Below are 25,085 nucleotides of genomic sequence, written 5' to 3' on the forward strand. Positions count from 1 at the left end.
ATCAAGACAAAGCAGTCTGAAAGACAGCTATATCTCCCGCTGCTGTTATGGACGGTGAAAGGGTTGATGGTATTGGGTGGAAACATTGACTTTGTTAAATATATTTTATAGTCCAAGTATGAGGAAAACAATATTTAAAATACTTCAAGGGGTTTAGGAGATACAGAGCAGGCACAAAATGAAAGGCTTAAACCTTTGACCTTGAGTTGTGACCTTGACCATGAGCCAACATGGCTGACACATGAGTTCTGCACATGTGCTAGATGAGGTAATCATTTGACCAAAGTTTTAAAAAAATCCTTCACGGGGTTTAGGATACAGAACTCAAACCTTTTACCTTGAGTTGTGACATGACCTTGAGCCAAACCAACTGAAACATGAATTCTGCATATCGTTCTGATGAGGTGATCATTTGACTCAAGTTTCATGAAAATCCTTCCAAGGGATTTAGTAGATACAGAGCAGACACAAAATGAAAGGCTCAAACCTTTGACCTTGAGTTGTGACCTTGACCTTGAGCCCACAAGGCTGACTCATGAGTCCTGCACATCTGCTTGGACAAGAAATGGAAGGCTCAAACCTTTGATCTGGCGATGTGATCTTGTCCTTGAGCCAACAGGGCTGACTCATGAGTTCTGCACATTGTCTTGATGAGGTGATCATTTGACCCAATTTGCATGAAAATTCTTCAAGGAGTTCAGGAGATACAGAGCAGACACAAAATGTTAGGACAGATGGAAGGACGGAAGATGGAAGGCTGAAAGGACGGATGGAGACCATTCCTATAACTCCCGCCACTTGTGGCGGGTGAAAAATGAACATTCTGACCAAGTTTCATGCAGATAGGGTCATTAAGAGTCAAGAGTATTAACAAGCTTTTCCTTTGATTTGACCGAATTACCTAGTTTTTGACCCAACATAAAGAGTTTCAAATTTGAAGTAGAGGTCATCAAGACAAATATTCTAACCAACTCTCATGTTTGTTTGTTTGTTTTGGGTTTAACGCCGTTTTTCAACAGTATTTCAGTGATGTAACGGCGGGCAGTTAACCTAACCACTGTTCCTGGATTCTGCATCAGTAGAAACTGTTCTCCGCAAGTAACTGCCAACTTCCCCACATGAATCAGAGGTGGAGGACTAATGATTTCAGACACAGTGTCGTTTATCAAATAGTCACGGTCCATTTCTCATGAGTTTCAAACTTAAACTGTGGCCTCTAAGAGTGTTAACAAGATTTTCCTTTGATCTGGCTACTGACCTAGTGTTTAACCCAACATGACCCAGTTTCGAACTTGACCTAAAGGTCATCAAAACAAACATTCTGACCAAGTTTCATAAAGATTTGGTCACAACTGTGGCCTCTGGAGTGTTAACAAGGCAAATGTTGACAGACAATGGACAAAGCATGATGGACAACGCCGGATAATGAGTCACAATAGCTCTTCATTCTTAGGTGAGCTTAAAATGGACACAACTCTGCCAAATCTTCATAGTAACCTTAGTTGACTATGTACCTATTACCTCCAGCAAACCACGATCCTTTTAGCAACAGACATGAAAAAAACATGCATAATTACTACAGAGGTCAGTATTGAGAAAAGAATGTATGTAAAGATGAAATGAAGAAAAGCCGTAGGAGATTGTTTTTTTTTTTTTTGTAGTAATATTTGTCAAAAATTGATTTTAAAAGTTAAAACTGCTATGTTTTTGTGTTTATTTTTTCAAACTATATGAAAGAATTTTATTGATGGGCTCCGAAGAAACATTTCTGTGAAAGTATCTCAAAATTGAGCCTACAGTCACTGAGGCAATTTTTTCAGCTTTTCCTTTTCCTTGCCATGGCAACCAGAATTCTGCATGGATGACCTGCCTTTGAAGACAACCTGAGGATTATTCCTGTAAAGTTTAGCTGAAATTAGCAAATTAAGGAATTCGTCATTTAAAAGGAGATGTTCTTTAAATAATTGTGGACAGACAGACATTCATGATCCTAGAAGATCACCATGAGCACTTAATCTCAGGTGAGGTAAAAATGCCATGTGATTCTATTAAGATACCAACCTGATTTATTTTTGCTTGGATCAACCACATCTTTAGATACTCTAATAAAGATTACACCTCTTGAGCTTGGCGAAATCACATTAATTCCAGGATTAAAGACCACAACTCTTGAGCTTGGCGAAATCACATTAACTGCAGGCAGTGTCACCCTTGAAGCTGCTGTCTGTGTCACAGATTTCAAACCCTTCTCTGCCGTTGAATTTTTATTTTCATTACCCAAATTTTCTTGTACAGATATACCATGACCTAAGCTTTTATTTTCAGTTTTAGCATCTGTTTTCTTCATTTCTTTTTCTTTCCCTCCTTTCTGATATCCTTTAGATTCAACAGAGGCCTTGACATTGTTTGTTGCTTCAGCATGTCTGGTTGTAGGCGGCACTGGAGCAACAGAAGTTGTATTTTGCTTTCTTCCTGCTACAACTTTGGGGTTTTCATGTGCTCCTTTAAACTGCAATGTCTCAACAGCATTATCTGCTTTGGTAACTGTAAATGAAACATAATTATTAAAATTGACAGATTACGCCTGAACTAGGATCTAACTATACTTCTTCTGCCTATTCGAAGTTGAAGGGAAGACAAGTTTTACATAAGGAAATGTTCTTTAACAGCCTTCATCACTCAACTGACTTTTACAGCTCAAACAGGTAAAACAAGAGCTGTCCGTAAGACAGCGCGCTCGACTTTTCTCAGTGCTTGACTCTGAATTAGAATTTTGCCAATAAAAACTTCATAAAACTTTAACCAAAAAATCTATGTTAAACTGGGACGTAACTCTGTCAAAATTCAAACCAGAGTTATGGGGTTTGTTTCTCCTGGTGTAGACTTTGATAGTAAATAACTATTTTAAGTTCCAAGTCAATAGCTTTGATCAGTCAGGGGTGAAACTGTTTTAAGTTATGTAACCTATTTCAGTTACTTTTTCAAGCATTTTATAACCTGTATTAGTTATAAAATATAGTTAACTCAGGTAAGTTATTCAAAAAAAAGTATTTTTGCTATTCTCACAAAGTGACCTTTAAAGTGAAATTAGTAGCAAACTGTGGTTTATCAAATTCTCTTTAAGTCTCATCATGACCTGATAAGCATAATAGGATGTTAAAAGTTTTACAGCTTTAAAACTTTTGCGTAAACCTTTTTCAGCTTTGCGTAAAAAAATTTACTGCATAGCTGGAAAGATAAAGTTCAAGGATTCAGGAAATAATTGCATTAGTCTCATTCAAAATAAGGAATTGGCACAGGAGGGCTTTGTTATATTTTATGATAACTGAAACAAGTTATGAAAGTATAAGCAATAACTCAAATGGGTTATGAACTGCGGTAACTTGAAACAGTTACACCCCTGACTGTTGGTAATAACAGAGATATCTGACTTTATCAAAAACTTTAACCAAAAATTCTAATTTATTTATTTATTTATTTGGGTTTTACGGCGCACCAACACAGTATAGGTTATATGGTGCCAAACAGGACTATAAATTTTGGTTCCACATCTCATTTACATCAAAATAAAAACATGAGGTATGGAATCAAAATTTGCATACCTGCTGGAAACACAGAGTTACTGCAAAACCAAGTGTTAAGACCCTATTAGTTGCCTCTTATGATCATGCAAGGGTAAAGCAGTGGTTCAAATTCTTTTCATACACAGATCGCCCCAGAACCACATGGGGCTTCTAAGTTAAAACAAGAGCACCGCCTTGCGGGTGCTGACGCTCATCTGATTTTTTTTGTGTAATAGAAATATTGTCCTACCCATGATTTTCTAAGTCTAAAAAGGGCCATCATTCTTGCAAAAAGCAGGATAGAGTTATGTTTCTTGATGTACAGTGTCCACTTACAATGGTGAGAAACTGTTGCAAGTTTTAAAGCAATAGCTTTGATAGTTTATGAGAAAAGCTGACTTAAACATAATACTCAAGCAAGAAAATGATTTTCTAAGTCCAAAAGGGGCAATAATTATTGCAAAAAGCAGGATGGCGTTATGTTGCTTGCTGTACAGGGTCAGCTTATGATGGTGAACAAGTGTTGCAAGTTTCAAAGCAATAGCTTTGATAGTTTAAGAGAAAAAGTTGACCTAAACATAAAACTTAACCAAGAAATCTGATATTTTCTAAGTCCAAAAGGGGCCATAAATCTTGCAAAAAGCAGGATGGGGTTATGTTTCTTGCTGTACAGGGTCAACTTATGATGGTGAACAAGTGTTGCAAGTTTTAAAGCAATAGCTTTGATAGTTTATGAGAAAAGCTGACTTAAACATAATACTCAACCAAGAAAACTTATTTTCTAAGTTCAAAAGGGGCAATAATTATTGCAAAAAGCAAGATGGAGATATGTTTCTTGATGTACAGGGTCAGCTTATGATGGTGAACAAATATTCCAAGTTTCAAAGCAATAGCTTTGATAGTTTAGGAGAAAAGCTGACCTAAACATAAAACTTAACCAAGAAATCTGATATTTTCTAAGTACAAAAGGGGCCATAAATCTTGCAAAAAGCAAGATGGAGTTATACATAAAACTTAACCAGGCAACGCCAACGCAGACGCCAACGCCGACGCCGACAACTGCTCAAGTGATGACAATAACTCACCATTTTTTTTCAAAAAATCAGATGAGCTAAAAAAGGGCATAACTCTGTCAAAATTTAAACAGATTTAAGGGGTTTTGTTTCTCCTGGTGTAGACTTTGATAGTAAATAACTATTTTAAGTTTCAAGTCAATAGCTTTGATAGTACCAGAGATATTTGACTTTATCAAAAACTTTAACCAAAAATTCTAAGTCAAAAAGGGGCATAACTCCATCAAAACTCAATTCAGAGTTATGGGGATTGTTTTTCCTGGTGTAGACTTTGATAGTAAATAACTATTTTAAGTTTCAAGTCAATAGCTCTAATAGTACCAGAGATATTTGACTATAAAAAAAACTTTAAGGATGCTGACACCGGGGCGAGTGCAATAGCTCTACTTTTTCTTCGAAAAGTCGAGCTAAAATAGGGCCATAAAGGCCCTGCATCATTTATCTGACCCAGTTCCAACCCAAAATGACTAATGTGGCCTAGAATTCATAAAACAAACATTCTGACCATGTTTTATGTAAAACAAGAAGATCAGTACAAAAGTTTTTCGTTGATTTAACCTAGTGACATAGTTTTTACTTCAAAGTACCCTCTGATGACCCAGTTTTATACCTATATTTCACAGAAAAAAAAATTACTAGAAAGTTTTGATGGATCACACAAGATGACAACTGACACAGGATGATTAATATAATGGCTTACCTTGACTAAGTGTACTTTGTTCACCTTGAGCACTTTGTGCTCAGTGGTGCTCAGTGAGCTTTAAATCAAGGTAGAGTCTTGCATTTTATTATCTTATTAAACTCATATAATAAAATCAATATGAAAAGACACTCATATCATATCCTCTATTTAACAATAAGGATGAAGCTTTTGATATTCATAACCTTAAATGCAAAATGTTAAAGTTAAATATTATTTAAGTATTCAGACTAATAATATTAAGAAAGTCATGCATGAATTCAATTTAAAATATCTACCCGATTTCTTTTTGCTTGGATCAACCATGTCTTTAAATCGACTGTTAGGAACTACAACTCTTGAGCTTCTTCTAGTCACAGACATCCTTGAAACTGCTGTCTGTGTTGTCAGAGATTTCATACCTCCCTCTGCCTTTGAATTCTTTTTCTCCTTATCCAAACTTTTTTGTACAGCTTTACCATGACAAACTACGCTTTTATTTTCAGTTTTAGCACCTGACTTTCTCTTTTCTTTTTCTTTCCCTCCCTTTTGATATCCTTCAGAGTCAGTAGAGTTCTCTACATTAATTCCATTTGTTGCTTTTGCACCCCCGGTTGAAAGAGACACTAGAGCAACATTAGTTGTTTTCTGTTTTTTTGCTGCTACACTTTCGGGACATTCAGTTGCTCGTTTGGACTGTACTGGTTCAACAGTGTCATCTGCATTGCTAACTGTAAATGAAACATACAAATGTAATGATTCAAATTGACAGCAATCCTGAACTACAGTAGCTACTGTATAAAGTAAAAATATATTACTTCTTCTGCCAACTTTAAACTGAAGGGAAAACAAATTACTTATGAGGGCTATGATGACCTTTTATCACTCACATTACTTTCACATTTCAAGCAGGTAGTCAAGCATAAAACTACTGTTTGTGTCGTTTTCATGGTATGTTTTATTAGGACAGTAAACATGACATTGTTTTAACAGACTCTCATGTTAAAAAGCTTTTCATACAACATTTAATATATGCGCATTTTGTGGCATAGCAAGGTGTGTTACAGCCCAATAACAGATAATTTGAAAGAAAATAATGTCAAGGTGACCGAACATTGCTGACATTCCCTCGAATTTCAGGGACATTTATGATTTAATGACCCTGATAGACAACATATGATACATGTATATTCATTATTTACATGTTTTACGCTAGCATAGCATTTTGGCACATTTGTTCCATGTTTTTAATTCTGCATAGAACATCGGACACTAGACCACCCATTTATACTAATAGGCTGAACTTAAGAAAGCTGAGGTGAGCTGAAAATGTTTCAATTTCAAAAAGGGACATAAAATCATGTAATTTCATCCATCAGTTATGGAACTTATGACAATCTCTGGGTTTTAACTAAGATGATGAGTTATAACAAATGTGGGCTTGCCTGGATTCAATACAAAGGTGTCTACATCAAATGCTAACATGTAGCAATGCTCCTAAGACTTTTGTCATAAAAATCTAAATGGGCTGAAACAGTATAGCCATCTTCATTGACTGGATAAAGAATATGAAAATTACTGAAAAAGAGTACCTTCTGAATTATCCGTTACATCATGCAGTACTGCAGCATAATGAGTAGAGTTTTCCATGCAAGCTTTCTCCGGATGCTGACTTAATTCAATGATATCCCTAAGTACTTCCGCATAATGAGAAGTGTCTTCGATGTAAGATCTCTCTGGATGTTGATCTAATTCCATGATATCTCGTATCATTTCAGCGTAACGAGTTGAGTCTTCTATACAAGCTTTCTGTTGATTTAATTCAGTGACATCATTAGACTCTGCTGCAAAACCATCATTTTCAACTGATTCTGATTTTACATCAATGAAATCTACAGGCACTTCTTCAACACCTTTTTCTACTGGCTCTACATTTACTTCATTGAGCTCTGTTACATTTACTTCATCGAGCTCTGTTTTTATTTGAATATTTGTTATTTGGTTACAACCTGTGGAAATGTTTGGTTCTGTTACTGGTATTTCTAAATTGTTACATGGGGTTGCAGCTAATGCATTTGTCCAAGAAACATTGGCAACATTTCCACTACCTATTTCTAAACGTCTTACTTTAACTTTTACATCAGCAGACAGTTTTGGATCACTCTCACAACTTTCTGGAATAATAAATGATTCAGAAAATGCTCTTTTATTCTTTGTTTGTTCTTTTCTTGATTTAGCTTTTTTGATGTTCCCACAGCCTTGCAAAGATAATAAATGACCATTCTCTTGAATACTATAAACACTTTCTATATGAAATGGGCTATTAGTGTCTACATTTATAATCTGACTGCATGGTTCTCTCTCCTTCACTTTCTCTGTATCCAAATTAGAAGAACCATCTAATGTTCTAGTATGTTTTTTTGAAGTAACAATTACTGGTTCAGAAACAGTTGCTCCGTCTGTATAGGCTTTATTTCCTGGTTCATATACTCCTAAACTACTAGAATTCACCTTTCCGTCCTGGGCACAATTTGCTGATAAAGGCTTTGTATTCAATGTAATGACTTTAGGGACAGCTGACATCATTGAGTTGTCCGGTTTTACCGGTAATACTTTGAAAAATATTACAGACCCTGAAGAAGACCTGAAAGTAGTATAAGACGAACAGAACAAACTGCATAACTGTCTAATTTAGTATGAAATGATCATATCTTTTGTGTTTGTAGTGTTTTTAATTAAACAAACATTGAATCTCTGCCCCTGGATATAGATTACATGTAAAGCTGTGTTTGTTACAGGTATAGAGTTGTCAAGATTTACAGGTAATTACAGGTGCTAAAACATTCATACAATTAATAGCGATCAATCTTTTCTCTTTTTGGTAGATCGTCTTAAAGTAATGCCTTACGGTGTGTAACTTTTATGTACACCTGACTTATTAAAAGCCGAAACAAGCAGATTTGCTTTTTTACAATTTCGTGAATATAAAACCTCGCAAACATACTCAGTATTTCAAATTCACAGAATTCTGACCCAGCAAAAATCTGTGCTTTTAGAGTAGTTGCTTGACTTTAAATTTATCTGAACAAAAAATGCTGAGCACCACATGCTGCTTAAGTCACTGTGTCTGTTTAAAAGTGTTCCAAAATTACTGTTGTTGTTGTATGTTAATCTGTACTCAAGAGGTCATACAGAAATTTCTAAGATAATGACAAATATGATTGTTACTGTTGCATTGCAGATCAAGTAATGAGAAATGTTAGAAATTCCTTTTAACTTGTTTATGTCATGTCTTAAACAAGACCGTAAAACAAGAGCTGTCTGTAAGACAGCGTGCTCCACTATTTGGCGATATGACATTAAAATGAATACATGTCTCAATAAGATACCTCTACTTTTAAAAGGAAGATACACCAAGGGGCATAATTCCGTCAAGAACACAAATCAGAGTTATTGAGATTGTTACCACACATGCAGATGATGATGGTAAAGATATACTTTGAGTTTCAAGTCATTATCTTATATAGTACCAAGTTATGTCCAAAAAACGAAGTTTGTCAAAAAATTTAAGAATGAAAGGGGCATAATTTGGTCAAAAATACAAATCAGAGTTATGGGAATTGTTACCACACATGCAGATGATGATGATAAAGATACACTTTAAGTTTCAAGTCCTTATCTTATACTGTACTAAAGTTATATCCAGAAAGCCAAAATTGCCAAAAAACATTTTAAGTATGAAAGGGGCATAATTCTGTCAAAAATACAATAAGAGTTATGGGAATTGTAACCACACATGCAGATGATGATTACAAAGAAAATTTTTTAATTTCAAGTCATTATCTTTTAAAGTACCAAAGATATGACTATAAACAAAGCTTTCAAAAAAATATTAACATGAAAATAATTCCAAGTATAACAACTCTGTGACCTTGACCTTGGGTATAATGTGCCCAGCCCCTGCACATACTTTGTTTGTATGCTGGACAATGTTTATGTGAAGTTACAGTAAGATATAAGCAATAGTAACAAAGATATGACAGAAAAGCAAAGGTTGCCGAAAAACTTTAACCTTAAAAATAACCCAAGTATAACACCTTGGTGACCTGGACCTTGGGTATAATGTGCACAGCCCCTGCAAATACTTTGTTTGTATGCTGGACAATGTTTATGTGAACTTACAGTAAGATATAAGCAATAGTAACAAAGATATGACTGAAAAACAAAGGTTGCCGACAAACTTTAACCTTAAAAATAACCCAAGTATAACATCTTGGTGACCTTGACCTTGGGTATAATGGGCCCAGCCCCTGCACATACTTTGTTTGTATGCTGGACAATGATTATGTGAAGTTACGGTAAGATATAAGCAATAGTAACAAAGATATGACAGAAAAACAAAGGTTGCCGAAAAACTTTAACCTTACAAATAACCTAAGTATAACACCTTGGTGACCTTGACCTTATGTATAATGAGCCCATCCCCTGCACATACTTTGTTTGTATGTTGGACAATGTTTATGTGAAGTTACTTTGAGATATATGCAATAGTAACAAAGATATGACAGAAAAACAAAGGTTGCCAAAAAAACTTTAATAACCTAGAAAGGTCAGGCTGACACCAACGCCGGGGCGAGTAGAAAAGCCCCCCTATTCTCTGAATAGTGGAGCTAAAAAAGACTGCTTTTTAAAACGCAAATGCCACCCCTACTGCTTCAATTGAATGAGCTAGTAGAACATGAAATAGTGAAAATTTTCTTTTTGAATGAGCCAACAGGCTACTATAACAGGCATGTTTGCCTTGGCATCAACATAGACGTTAACTGTATAAGGGGTCTTCATCAAATATGATGAAAGGCAAAAAACACAATCTTCTGGCTGATATATCCAACCAATTTATTTGGTTACAGTGTGATGTGTTGGCTTTCAATATGTCCCTATTAAGTTTAGTGATCCTAGGCCCAACCGTTCTCAAGGTATCGTCCAGAAGGGGTTTAACTGTTCCGGGTCAATGTGACCTTGACCTTTAGCCTACAGACTCAAAATCTATAGGGGTCATCTACAGGTCATGACCAACCTCCCTATCAAGTTTCATGATCCTATACCCAAGCGTTCTCAAGTTATTGTCTGGAAACGGTTTAAATGTTCCAGCTCACTGTGTCCTTGACCTCTGACCTACTGACCTTAAAATCAATAGGGGTCATCTGCTGGTCATGATGAACCTCTCTATCATCTTTCATGACCCTATGCCCAAGCGTTCTCCAGTTATCACCCGGAAACCGTTTTACTGTTCCTGGTCACTGTGACCTTGACCTTTGACCTACTGACCTCAAAATCAATAGGGGTCATCTGCTGGTCATGACCAACCTCCCTATCAACTTTCACGATCCTAGACCCACGCAATCCAGAAACCGTTTAATTGTTCCTTGTGAATCTGACCATGAACTTTGACCTCAAAATCGATAGGGGTCATCTGCTAGTTATGATCAATCTCCCTATCAATTTTCATGATCCTAGGCCAAAGCGTTCTCCAGTTATCACCCGAAACCGTTTTACTGTTCCTGGTCACTGTGACCTTGACCTTTGACCTACTGACCTCAAAATCAATAGGGGTCATCTGCTGGTCATGACCAACCTCCCTATCAACTTTCACGATCCTAGACCCACGCAATCTTGAGTTATCATCCGGAAACCATTTAACTTTTCCGGGTCACTGTTGAACTTTGACATACTGACCTCAAAATCAATAGGGGTCATCTGCTGGTCATGACCAACCTCCCTATCAACTTTCATGATCCTAGGCCCAAGCGTTCTTGAGTTATCATCCGGAAACCGTTTAACTGTTCAGGATCACTGTGACCTTGACCTTTGACCTTTGACATACAGATCTCAAAATCAATAGGAGACATCTGCAGGTGATGACCAACCTCCCTATCAACTTTCATGATCCTAGGCCCAAGCTTTCTTGAGTTATCCGGAAACGGATTGGTGTACGTACAGACCGACCAACCGACCAACAGACCGACATCTGCAAAACAATATACCCCTCCTTTTTCGAAGGGGGGCATAATAAGATAGACATTGGTTCCTGTATCATGACTAAAATTTCAGGCTTAAAGAGGATCAATTTTAAACAGTTGCCAGCAACAAAATGGTATGTGTAGGTAAAGGGACCCCTTTAAATTGCAAAGGATCCTTAAAATAGCAATCATGAGGGTCCTCAAGGAATCCCAAGTTTGAAAATCCTAGGGAAAACCCTGTTAAGAAGGCTTTAAAACTTAGTTAATGACAGATTATATGTTATGGAAACACAGAAAAATTAGATGTTTTTTCTAATTTTCCCATTCAAAATTGAGAAGCGTTTGTAACCGGATACCAGAGGTAAACTGCCTTTCTTATGAAAGTTTACATTTAATGACAGTAAAGTTTGTATTCTTGCATGGTGTATTGGTCAAGAAGGCAGGAAAACTTAATAAGAAAGGTGGCCTGGGTTCAATTCCAGACTTTTAACATGTTATTTTTCTTGATCTGGCATTTTAAAGCTGGTTTCGAAACAAATCCCAGGTTTTAGTGTTCACAATTCAGGGCCGTAGGAACAGTGGGGGCAGCAACCGTTCCCCCCCCCCCCAATAATTTGACCGATTATGGTAATTATCTTAGCAATTCTTTGACAGCAAGTCAATTTTAGCTGATTTTCATTATGTGCACCCCCCCCTCCAATCTGAAAATACTTCCTACGGTCCTGCAATTTTAAAGAAAGACCATTTTTAGTGAGAATCTGGAGGTCAGTGCCTTTAACATATCTGAAATATCTGCCTAAATGTTTAATCATTTTTTTTATAACATAATACTTTATATAAAACTAATTAACACTGCAGTTTACGAAAAAATCCAAAACCAATGAAGAAAATTACACAAAAAAGCAGACTTACAATATCTCAGGTGCATCTTATGTGTGTAACTGTGTGTGTGTAAATGTTTGTAATAATAATGTAAGTACCATATAATATAGCATAATGTGGCCAGACAGTGTGTGACTACTACTGTGCAAGAAATGTATTACAAAAAAACATGGCATAATTATGTCAAATAGTGACTTGCCTTTGTGTGCCCACTACTGTAGTGAGTTACATGGTGTTTTTCACATTGCTTTTTAAGCTCAATCTATGCATTTCAATATACCAGGAGTTAGCTAAGCATAGTTGTACTCACATATTCGTTTTTTAACACTATAAACATACTGGGTCATATGTATTGAGTTCTAGTATAAACAAGTATGCTTGTGGGCATGTGTGTGTGTGTGTGTGTGCCTCCAACTGAGCACATACGCAAAACAAAATCAGCAACAATTGAGGACTTCCCTGTCAACTGAGGTCTGTCCAATTTGAAAACTATCTCAACCAGGGTTTTCTTTGAAGCACATTTTTGTGTGTTTTAACACAATATATTCAAAAAGGACAGAGGGACCAAATAATTCCGAACACGTCAAAAGATACAAATATACTCTTCACTAAATTTTCTTTGGTGCAAATTTTCCTACCCAATCTATTTAATAAGCACAAGTACTCCTTTCTAAATAGTTTTAAATTACTTGAAACCAGGGTTCCCACACTTTTTCGTCTATGAAATTTAAGGACTTTTCCAGGACCTTATTGCGATTTTCAAGGGCCTCTGTACGGCATATCGGGTTGTACGTCCCCGTCAATTTTTCTAGATTCAGTGTAAAAATATAAGAACAAGAGGGCAATGATGGCCTGATATTGCTTAAAAATTTCTACTTAATAAATACAGGCTCTGCAAATTTTCTTCTTTTTTTTTTCATTTTGTTTCCTTACTGTCCTCAAGCTTTTGTTTCTCAAGGAAACTATGAATCATTTACTTGTCTAGCATGTTGTGAAGAATTAATCAACACCATAATAACTACACCTCTGGTGCCACCTACATTATTTATATAATCTTTGATACACTTCTAGCAATTAAATTATTTTCAGTCAAGTTGATGTTTGATCACTGAATTCAAGCGTGTCACTAATCACGACTTTCACAATTGTTCTCGAAAAATAATCGGAATTTCACAGAGCTTCTTAAAAATCGACACAAAAATGACCGATAGCCTAAAATTACTGTTTAAAAATTCAAGCATAGCTACCTATACAGGCTCATCAACCACAAAAACATCGGTATTTTCGAAAAAGGAAATTGAAATGACATCCATGTCCGCCATTTTGAATCATGAATTACTTCCCGGGATAATTCCCAGTATTTTCCCGTACCTTTTCCATTCTCTCGCCAAATTCCCGGTATTTTCACGGCCGGGAGTCAATTTTTGAAATTCACGGACTTTTCCCGTATTCCCGGATAGCGTGGGAACCCTGTGAAACAAGAGGGTCATGATGACCCTAGATCACTCACCTGATTAATAGGGCTGTAATGAATACACTAAGGGGTGAATATGATACGTATACATACAGGGTGACAAATATGAATATTATTCATTAATATGAATTTTATACTAAAAGATCACTGAACATTATGTATCTATTGCCAACAATATATTACAGTCTGCTGACTAGATTATATTACTTACTGGGAACTCAAAAAACACTAATACTGTTCAAAAGTAAAATAAAACACACAGTAAATATGTAAGCTTAAAGAGCTCTTAAACTGTCTACTGTTTGGCAAAAAATGACTAGAGTTGACCAGAAACCAACAATGTGTATTTGGCAGGAGGATCGTTTACACGTTGCTCAACATTTTGTTTATGTAGACAGTTTTCAGATGTCGTCAGAGGTCTCGCGAGGGAGCGACTTCGGCGAAATAGTCGCTTGAAACTTCAAACTTCGCTCAAATCTAACCTCAAAGCGAAATTCAAGCGCCCGATTTTTTCTGATCCGCACTTGCTAATTAAGTACTGCTACTCGGACTGTTGACAATTTGCAAGATGTCAAAATGAGTGTTGAATACACATACGCGGATAGCATAATTTAAGCTCCGCCTACTTCAGGTACTTGTGAGATTTTCACAAGAAGTGTTAAAGCAAATCAAATTATCCGTTACTCCAGAGGCAATTGTATTCGGCCAATCAGTGCCGCTGTTACGTCTTTGACACTTAGCATTTAATTGTCAACATGTGCAAGTGCAAAAACAACATTTTATAAAGATTAGCCATGCGATCAACTGGAATTATAGACACAATTATTTGGGTTCCACGGTAAAAGAACGATATGTAAAGTATTCACTATGTAAACAGACTTTCATTGACAAATTGATTTGAATATGCATTTCTAGGTTTGACACGGTTTACTTTTAGTTTAGGAAGTGTCTAGCCATCCAGTAACCAGCGGGTTAGATTTGCAGCGGCGGCTTGAATTTCAGAAAACATTTTTTTTTCAGAATTTTATAATGAAACAATAATCACTGTATGGGAAACGGTGTTACAGTCACATCAATGTTTTTTTTTATCTAGAAACAATAAAAGTATAGCCACCTTTCGAATCACTTCACAGCGTCGAGGTAGAAATAAAAAATCTATGCAGTCTTCCCACTTCTCCCTAAATCAGCTTGAGGGAGAAGTGACTTCTCCCAAATAATTGGACCTAGCAAGACCGCTGGTCGTAAAACGGGAAATCCCACATGTTGAAATCGAATATTTATTATATGAATTTGATTATGAATTCAATCACATTTCAAACCCAGTCTAGATGCCCACGAGCAACATGTCGAGCCCGCCAGCTGTCAAAACGACAAGACAAGACACTCCCTGTCTCATTGAGGCAAACATTTATGCCAAATAAAAAAAGAGATTGCAAAATGTTACAATATAAGTTATTTAAAGTAACAACAAAGGGACGTAAACCTTAAAAAAGAAAAATTCTAAGTCCACACAAAAATCATCACCAGCAGAGATAGGTCAAAATTCACTTGAAAATTGGATGTAACATGCATGTTTTACTACAGAAAAGTGGTCTCGATTTTTCCCTACGACCAGTAATAAAAAAGTTACGAATATAAACTATTTATAGTAACAACAAAGGGAAGTAATTCTAATATCTTGCGCATGACACTCCGTCTCATGATGATGAACAACTGTGCCAAGTTACATCAAAATCCCTCTATGCATCAAAAAGAAATGCTCCCGACAAAGTCATTCTTACAATGTATATCTGACTTTTGACCTCTAAGTGTGACCTTGACCTTAGACCTAGGGACCTGGTTCTTGCGCATGACACTCCGCCTCATGGTGGTGAACATTTGTGCCAAGCGACATCAAACTCCCTCCATGCATGAATAAGAAATGCTCCGGACAAAGTTGTCATTCTTGTATCCTTTGACCTCTAAGTGTGACCTTGACCTTATACCTAGGGACCTGGTTCTTGCACCTGACACTCCGTCTCATGATGGTGAACAACTGTGCCAAGTTACATTAAAATCCCTCCATGCATGAAGAAGAAATGCTCCGGACAAAGTCATTTTTGATTTTGACCTGTAATTGTGACCTTGACCTTTGAGATAGGAACCTGGGGTTTGCGCAAGACACTACGTCTCACTGAGGTTAACATTCATGCCAAATATAAACAAGATTGCTCTATGCATGTCAAAGTTATGGTCCGGACAAACAAATCCGGACGAAAGCACGGACGCACACACACAGGCACATACACCGAATACAGCCATTTGGACAACTATGTCTTCGCATCCACAAGCGGGCTAGACAAAATTATGAAAAGCATTTTATCAATGGTAACCCAACATCAAATATCTGCCATATGACTTGTCAATGTCAAGAAAATATTTGTCTACAGTCGTGGGTGGGGTAATACGAAGAAAACAACTAATTAATGAGAAATGTGCAAAGAAACAGGAGCATTTTTGGTAGATTTCTTGTGTTTCAGGTAGGGGTGTAACGATACATCGAAATATCGATTCATTGCGATACTGAGTGTCCCGACAGTATGCATCGATAGAAAAATCACGATCAAATAACAATCGCCGATAGTTCCTTCAACAATCGATAGTTTTGAAATTTTTGTAAATACAGAAATAATTTATAATTTGTAAACCAAGAAACAGAGCCAGCTGCGCCTCGGAAAATGTTTACGTCTCCATTACAATAATTACCCTCACGGAATCAAACTGCCACAAAGGACTGGGAAGTCTGGGAGATAATTAATAACTTTAGTTTCTTAGAAACTTTGATTAAATATATTTAAATAACCTGTTAATCTAAAATGAGAAAATGTACTATGGACATGGATAAAATAGGCTACTTGTATGATATAGCAAACTCTTCGGTAGGGCCCTTCATTTAGTGCTGGTACACCTTAGTCCAATCCGTCAATTTTCGTCTTTTTCAATGCTTTGGGTTATAAAACATGTTGACATTCACAACAAAATGGCCGATTTGTGTATACTTTGCATAGTTTTATTGTTTTATTTATTGTTTTATAGCCAAGGAAGGCAAGAAATAGAAAAAAAATGTTAAAAATATTTAATGTTAGATTCATTTCTGTCCATTTCAGTTATACAAACATCTCAATGTGTATTAACAGCAATTATAAACAGTACTGTGTCTTACACATTGTAACAAATTATGTCAGTTGTATAAAACATGGTGGCCGATAACTATTGCAATAGTATCGCAATAGTAACCTGCAACAGAATAATATCGCAATAGTTTTTCAGCAATATCAATAGTATTGCAATAGTCAAAATTGGCCGCAATAGTCACCCCTAGTTTCAGGTAAATTTAAGTAATTTCAGTTTGGATCATGCAGTTTTTATTTATAATCCTAAATATTCGGTTTGGGACATGGCAGATAACGAATACAATTCGGACAAAACTGTATTCCACTAAATCGATTATTCAAATGTATCGTTACAGCACTACTGATTAATATGAGCTACATAGACAAGTTAAAGAGATCACGTAAGAAAGTCAAATATAAGTAAGCACTGAAATTTTTTCCCAGTTATGTGAATATGTTTCAAATGACAAACTGATTCTAAAATATTAAGAAAGTAGGTCAGTATGTCACATTCATGGTCATTGAAAGTCAGTTTTAAGATCGGTGTGCAAAACTGTATTTGTCATTCCCATTTCAAAGCTGTATCTAAAAACCAAGAAAGTAGGTCAGTAGGTCAAGGTCACCTCTAATTACTTGGAATCATCAGGAGATTATAATTTAACAGTAGGAAATATGATCAGATAATTTTTGAAGTATTTTTTCCTTTTAATCTCATATAAAAAATAAGTGGCCCCTGGGGTGGGGCTTTATATGGACCCTGGGTCATGATTTGAACAATCTTAGTGAAAGACCACTAGACAATGCCACAAGTAAAGTATCTAAGCTCTGTGCCTTTTGGTTTCAGAGATGGACATTTTTTTTATGTTTTTCCTATAGAACTCTATGTAAATTCAAGGGAACAAGGGGCAGGACCAATATTGACCCTGGGATCATAACTTGAACAATCTTGGTAAAAGTCCAATAGACAATGCCACATACCAAATATCAAAGCTCTAGGTCAAAAAGATTTTTGAAATTTACATTATAATCATATAGGGAAAATAAGCCCCGTCCCCTGGCGGCCATGTTTTTTTTTACCAAAATAGAATGGCCTAAGCAATTTTGGAAGAAAGTCTCCTCAAGATCATTTCTACAAAATATTTTTGAAATCCGGCTAACAGTTTCTCAGAAGAAGGGTTTTAAAGATTTTCCTTTCAATTTCCATGGCAACCACAGTTCTGAATGGATTTTAATTCTCAGGGCAATTTTGAAAGGGGGGCACCGAAGGATCATTTCTGTGAGGTCTGGTGTATGTCTGCCCAGTGGTTTTGCAGAAGAAGATTTTTGAAATTAACAACATAGTCATATTGGGAAAATATGCCCCGCCCAGTGGTGGCCATGTTTTTACTGAAATAGAACGGCTTAAGCACTTTTGGTAGAGGGTTACCTAAAGATCATTTCCACAAAATGTTTTTGAAATCCATCAGTTTCTGAGAAGAATTTTTAAGATTTTCCTTTAAGATGCCATGGAAACCAAAGTTCTGCATAGATTTCAATTCATTGGGCTACCCAAGGATCATTCCCATGAAGTTTGTTGTAAATCTGCCCAGTGGTTTTGAAGAAATCTTTTTTAGAAATTGTTGACACACGATGGACGATGTTCACAAACAACGGACGACTGACATCGAGCGGTCACAAAAGCTCACCTTGAGCCTATGGCTCAGGTGAGCTAAGAAAACACCTAAAATTGAAAATGACCCCCAGAGCCTAACGATGACCCTCTATCAAAGATTCCCTTGGGAAAACCCTACTCAGCCCCTTTCAAAAGGTTCTCTTAATTTCACAAGGGAACATTCCAATTCCTAGTTCATTTAAATGTCTTCAAAAGTATTTCTATGAACAGCCAGAGTCAGCTGATACCTAAAGGAATTTAAATTTCAGAGAATCTTGCAGACAAACTGATTTTTTGTTTCTAATTGAAACACTACCTGGAACAGCTTTGCAAGTAAAAGTAGAAAAATAAAATTTTAAAACATTATAAATAATGCTTCCAAAATTACTTGATTCATAGAGGCCTCCCCGCACCCCCGACCAACACTCTAGATAAAGCCTAGTGATGACTTATCTACAGTTTTTCAGAGCAACAGATAAGCTGCGTATTTGCGTAAATACCCAATTAAAATTTGCAAAATACTCAGTAGATTTATTTTTAATGCATATCAAAATTCAAACAAAACCCCAAAATACCCAATTCTTATCCCGATGGGTGTGTATCTTTGAAATACCAATGATTCTTCCGTGTATGTCTACTGTTCGAATTATGTTACTTTTGTCGGGGACTCTATAACAATGATGCAATCCAAAGCAGTGTTCCAGCCAGGATTTGAAAAGGGCAGGGTGCTACTGGCCGAAAGGGCACTTGCGAGTTTGCAAAGTGACGAGCAGGGGGAGAGTGTGGGAGGGGTTATCCCCCTTCCACAGGGGGGTTTGGGGATCTCCCCCAAGAAAATTTGGAAAACAGAAGGCTAGAGAAGGCCTCAGATGCATTTTCAGCATGAACTATTTTCTTTTATGTGATCCTGTTTTGACTGGAATCATTGTGTGTCATGGACATACATAATAATTAGTCTAATAATAATCTGTCAGAGTGAAACTTCAGTTTCATTGGTGTGTGTGGTTGTTGTCATATATGTCCTGGACCTCTGGGTTTTTGCAGCCTCCATGGTATCAAAATTCTAAACGAACTTAATGAAGGGGGAGAGAGTAATATCTGATGAGGCTACGGATCCATGGTAATGTGGTTTAATTAAAAAGATTCACCTAAAAAGTACTCTGAATCTCCCCACGTCGATTTAAACTTTCCTTCCGTAAATACTGTGTGCAAAGACAAGCTACATTTCAGATACTTTACTTAAAGTAATTTACATAAGCCTCTAAATGTTGAATGAATCACTCGACGACATGAAACGCACGTGTCTTATTTTTCACGCCAAAATACAGTACAGAGTTTAGGATTTTTGTTTACCGTCTGTATTTCAAGTCGTGAAACACAAGAGTCTTAGCTGTTTCCATATTAACATAACATCCGATAAATTGATGCATTTTGCCTGGTGACATCGAATAACAAGAGCTGTCAGTGGACAGCGTGCTCGACTATTCTCAGAGCTTGATAGTATAATATAAGCTATGAGTAAAACTATAACATTACAATAAGCATATTCTAAGTCGAAAAGGGGCCATAATTCAGTCAAAATGCTTGATAGAGTTGCCTCCTCCTTTTTACAGACTGGGGTCATGATGGTAAACAAGTATGCAAAATATCAAAGCAATATCTCAATGGACTTTGAAAATATTTGGGGTGGTAACTTTTTTATTATTGACCATAGTTGCCTGTTCCTTTTTACAGACTTAGTTTGAAATGGTGGGTTCTGATACATGTTCAACTTTGTTAAATAAGGCCACACCAAATTAATTTCTTGGTCATCGGATTTTTTCCAAAAAAAAAATAGGAGCGAGCGAGCGAAATAAAAATAAAAATATTTGTTTTTGGATTTCACCTACTTTTGGAGCAGGCGAGGAGCGATTTGAAGAAAAAAATAAAAAACCTTGTCACAAAAGTCAACAAGCACTGCAAAAACATATCAAAATGGCTTGAAAAGACATAAAAGAACCAAAGATCTTTAAATGTTGAAGGTTTAATTACAAACTGTTTCCAAAATACATTACAAACATTTAGACATTAAAACAAACTGGGGGGACAACAGGCGGATACAAGAAAATCTGGCAATTTGACCGTATTTCTAGTGTATAGAACTAATGTGTTTGCCAAGTTTTATCCTAGGCCACATAAAGGGTTTTGCCTTAGATTCTGTGTCACTACATAAGAATAAGAAAGCTGTTACTCTCATGTAGTGTATAACAGAAATCATTATATATATGGAAAATTCTGAAATCACCTCACCAGTACATTAGGTATACTCATGACCTATATATCATAGTGTCTGTCAACTTTCAATGCAATTTCACAAGATACCAGGAAATCCATCATCCACTGATGGCCAAATTCACTTGTAAATTCAATGACAAATTTTGCACTTTCTGTTGTTCTTTGATTTCACATTTAACTTTGGCAGATAAGGAAAGACTTACTTTTGATGATGCAAGTCTTAACAATAAATGCATTATCATCTTCAGTTTCTTTTTGATAAATAGATCTGATGGTACCCATTAAACAAATCTGAAAAAGGATCTATAAACAGTTATATAATATTCTTGTTTTTCAACTCTACTTGAAAAATAAAAAAAGTAAGCCTTTAATGCATGTTTTCTTGGATTGTGAGTTTGTAAGCTCTTTAGGATTTCTTTGCCCTAATAAAGTTCCATGTGCGTACCCCTTCTCCACAAGAAAATTGTGTTCATTTTACATAGCTGATAGAAGCAATGTTCAAGTCCTTAAAATCAAAGTTATTTCAACAATACATTATTTATGATGTAACACTGTATGTGATGTCCAAACTGAATTTTACCGCCTGTTCATCATTTAAGTACTACCAAATTACTGCTGATATATGTGTATAATTTTAAGGATTGCAGCAAAACGTTGTTTTAATCACTAGCTATTATTAAATGACACTGTTTTATAGTGATGGGTCGATTAGCGGATATAATCGATTGACGGCTAGAAAAGTCCAACCGATTCCGATAATCGATTATGTTTTCTCAGAGTCGATAGCGGGTACGAATCTACACGGGTATGGACGAAGGTTTCCGAAGGGAAATACGGTGCGTGAGAATTTATGTTTACCTGGAAATATCCGAAATATGGACTACCTGCATAAATAACGGATAAAACAGAAGTATGCCGACAATCAAACGTTAGTATTTCGTTTCAGTTATCCAATGAAAATGGATTTAACATCTTACAGTTAGGCACAGCTGTTAACATGGCGGCGCCCATAGCGTCAATAAAAGTGGGGCAAAATAAATTAGAGAAACTTTGATAAATTTTCGTATTTTACAACGGTATGCCCGAGGGAATTTATCTGTTGAAACTGGACACTAATGCCGTTAGATTTCCATGTCCATAATGTAATTTCAATGGAAAGAACTTTGGTGTTTTTATGCAGTTGCAGTTGTCATCGAGTTGTCATGATTTTTTTCTGCCGAAATTCCGTTTACCCAGTACCGCTGACCAGTGTACATATGGAAACAGATTAAACTCTGATTTTTATCTGATCATTTTTTACCAAGCTTCATGACATTGTTATATGCCATAGCAACAAGCAGTTGGAACATGGTGCTACTCAGTACTGTCAGGCTATGGTAACCATTGTATGAAAATATTTATATTACCGAAAAATAACTGAATTCATTTAATGATTTTCTACAATCACTATTTTTGTCAGCCAGAGAAAGACTAAAATATCTGTACTTCCTTGCTGTATGCTAGATATGTTACAGGTACAGGTATACCAGTCAACTGTCACAAATGACAGCTATGAGTCTATGATACATGTACACCAGATTGCAATTTATTGTTGTTTCCCTGTCTGCAACTAATTAGTCATTACTAAACAAGTTTCTGTTTACCAGGAACCAGCTTTAAAACATCTGATTAATGGTAGTTCTTTATTTTTCGAAAGAGCATATGAATTTTAAGTAAAACAGTCATTTTAAAGACATGACTATCTGAATAAACAAGTATGAAAATAAATAACATTCAACCGATTATTTTTCCGATACATCGCATCGGTTTGCTAACCGATTCCAACCGATAATCGGTTGGAGTTTTCCAACCGATGTCCCATCACTACTGTTTTAAATAATGAGATATTGATGTTCATCTTGAGAAAAAAATGTTCTGTGGAAACTCTCTCTGATGATCTTTCAAGGATTTATCTACACAATCTTAACTGTCATTTCGGCTGTCAGTTTTGCAAACTGGGATAACAGAGCCTCAAACATGTTCTTCTGGTGTTTTAATGGACAATTATGATTAAAAGTATTAAATTTTATGAATTACTGTCGCTTCACAGTGATAATAAGGCCCCAAAACAGTGAAAAATGCCCGCTCTGAAATTTTGAAATCGGTCTGCAAAAACTGAAGCGAGCGGAAGCTGATTTTCAAAAAAAATATTTGTTTTTGATTTTGGAAAAAAATGGAGCGGGAAATCCGTTGACCAAGTAATCAATTTGGTGTGGCCTAAAGGTAATTTCTTGGGCAACTTGGGGCAGGGGAGCAGCATAGGCTTCCCAACCCCTCCAACCCCAACCCTTTGAATATAGGTCTGTGTATAAGAGGGTGATTGTGACCAGCTGTGGAGCTTCTCATGCTTAATTTTTAGTCTCAGTTTTAGTGAAAATTAAGGCTTTAAAATTGAAAGGCTTCATTTTTAAACACAAGCTGAAGTATGTCAAATTATGATTTAGTTCCTTTAAGTAAGGAACAAGAAACAAAGTTCACAGCACTTAAATTGCAAATCCATAAATCATCTCAGTCCTTTTAAATCAGTGCATTAGGTAATACACAAATTATACTTGTAGATTAGGTCAAATTACATCACACACATCACAACATTTAGCTGTCAAACTGCTTCCTTTCATCTTACATCAAAGGCCAAATGCCGATTCGCATCTTTCCTTTGAACTTAACCGACAAGTGCCAGTGTATTTTTCAAGATGTTTATGCAATTTTGACACCAAATGTGTCAGATAAAACTGGGATTTATTAGTTATTACCGGATTAACTAAATTTGAACGAAAATATCCTAAATGTATATATTTTGTAACCATGGTAATACTAACCCTAACCTTTGGTCAGTTTATTATGCATTTTATACACTAAATGCGTGCGGACATGCAAAAAAATGAGTAATTTTGCCGTGCACTCCGATGGATAATTCCACGCATGCGCAGAACGGCTGCCCAACTCTGCATTCATTTCAAATTTATCATCAGTCATTTTCGCTTATAAGACACATTTTTTATGTCATATTTCCATTTGAAAGGGAGGGAAGCGTCTTAATAAGGAAATACTACAAGGAAATTATAAGAAATTTTCAAAAAATCTCGAATATACAGTTCGGGACATCTTTATTTCTCTCGCTGCAAACTTACTTTCAGTCTTTGGCGGCCATTTCGTTTTCGTTTTTTTTTTTTCACAAAGCGGTGATAAAATCTGTACCTGCACGTATCGTATTTCTGCCGGATGTCTACATCTACATCTACGGGGATACTCCCAACAATCAATTTCTGATCATAACTGGGAGGTCGGGGCAGTTGTTAAAAACATGTTTCTATGTTACATGATACATGATATACATGTGTTAAGAGAGTAAGAGCAGTAATATGTACAGCTTTGTTAAAAATAAAAACGGGATGATGACATTAGTACATATGCGGGTCTAGGTCAGATGTGAAGTACTGCAGGTTCACACTGTCCTTGATGTTATAAGGCAAGGCGTTCCAGTATCTGATCGTGCGGGGGGAAAAGGAGTTCATATGATATTGTGTTCTTGAAGATGGAATGATATAGTTTAAATTTCTAGAGGCTGTCAGGTGGTTATGATTTACAGAGACGAGGTTGTGTGATATTTTATACAACATAATTAAAGATGCATGTATTCTTCTCTGTTCTAATGTCTGCCATTTAAGAATTTCAAGTATTGATGTTACGTTGCTTTGGTATGAGTAATCATTCATAACATATCTGGCTGCAGCTCTTTGTACCTTTTCTATCTCATATGCTATGTTTTTCTGCCATGGATGCCATATGGTGTTACAGTATTCTAATTGTGGGCGGACGTATGTTTTATAGGCAGTTTCTTTGATATTATGGTTATTACATTGTACATTTCTTTTTATGAATCTGAGTGTTATTAGCTTTTGAAGATGTAGTTTCAATATGTTTTTTCCAACTAAAGTCATCACTAATAGTAATCCCAAGATATTTAGCATTTTCTGTAGTTTTTAGTTCTTGATTATGTAGTTTATATGGAAAAATGTTATTTTTTCTTTTTTTTTTTTTGGAGATTCTTATGATTTCGCATTTATCAGGATTGAATTCCATAGACCATTTACATTCCCATTCTTCTAATTTTGTCAAATCATCTTGAAGTTTGTTAGAGTCTACTAATGAGTCGATGGTGAGGTATATGATGGTATCATCAGCAAATAAGCGTATTCTACTTTTAACAGAGTCGGGAAGGTCATTGATGAAACAGAGGAAGAGACAAGGACCCAACACTGAACCAGTTCTCAGTGA

The 25,085-nt window shown here is 36.1% G+C and overlaps 1 protein-coding gene across 3 annotated transcripts in view; it reads right to left on the reverse strand.

The window, feature by feature from the left end:
• LOC123557703 (uncharacterized) overlaps positions 1-25,085 on the reverse strand; it is a 169,666-nt gene that overhangs the window by 125,372 nt on the left and 19,209 nt on the right. For 2 of the 3 annotated variants that reach the window (XM_053544065.1, XM_053544063.1), the window contains exons 1-4: positions 23,939-24,051; positions 6,908-7,959; positions 5,615-6,046; positions 2,062-2,544 (exon numbers count right to left, since the gene is read on the reverse strand). In XM_053544065.1, the coding sequence (XP_053400040.1) occupies positions 2,062-2,544; positions 5,615-6,046; positions 6,908-7,901 (1,909 nt within the window). In that variant the 5' untranslated portion in view covers positions 7,902-7,959; positions 23,939-24,051. Of the gene's footprint in view, positions 1-2,061; positions 2,545-5,614; positions 6,047-6,907; positions 7,960-23,938; positions 24,052-25,085 lie in introns of those variants that run through there. The other variant, XM_053544064.1, reaches the window with a different exon arrangement.

This window comes from Mercenaria mercenaria, chromosome 5 (genome assembly GCF_021730395.1).
Source record: "Mercenaria mercenaria strain notata chromosome 5, MADL_Memer_1, whole genome shotgun sequence".
NCBI lineage: Eukaryota > Metazoa > Mollusca > Bivalvia > Venerida > Veneridae > Mercenaria > Mercenaria mercenaria.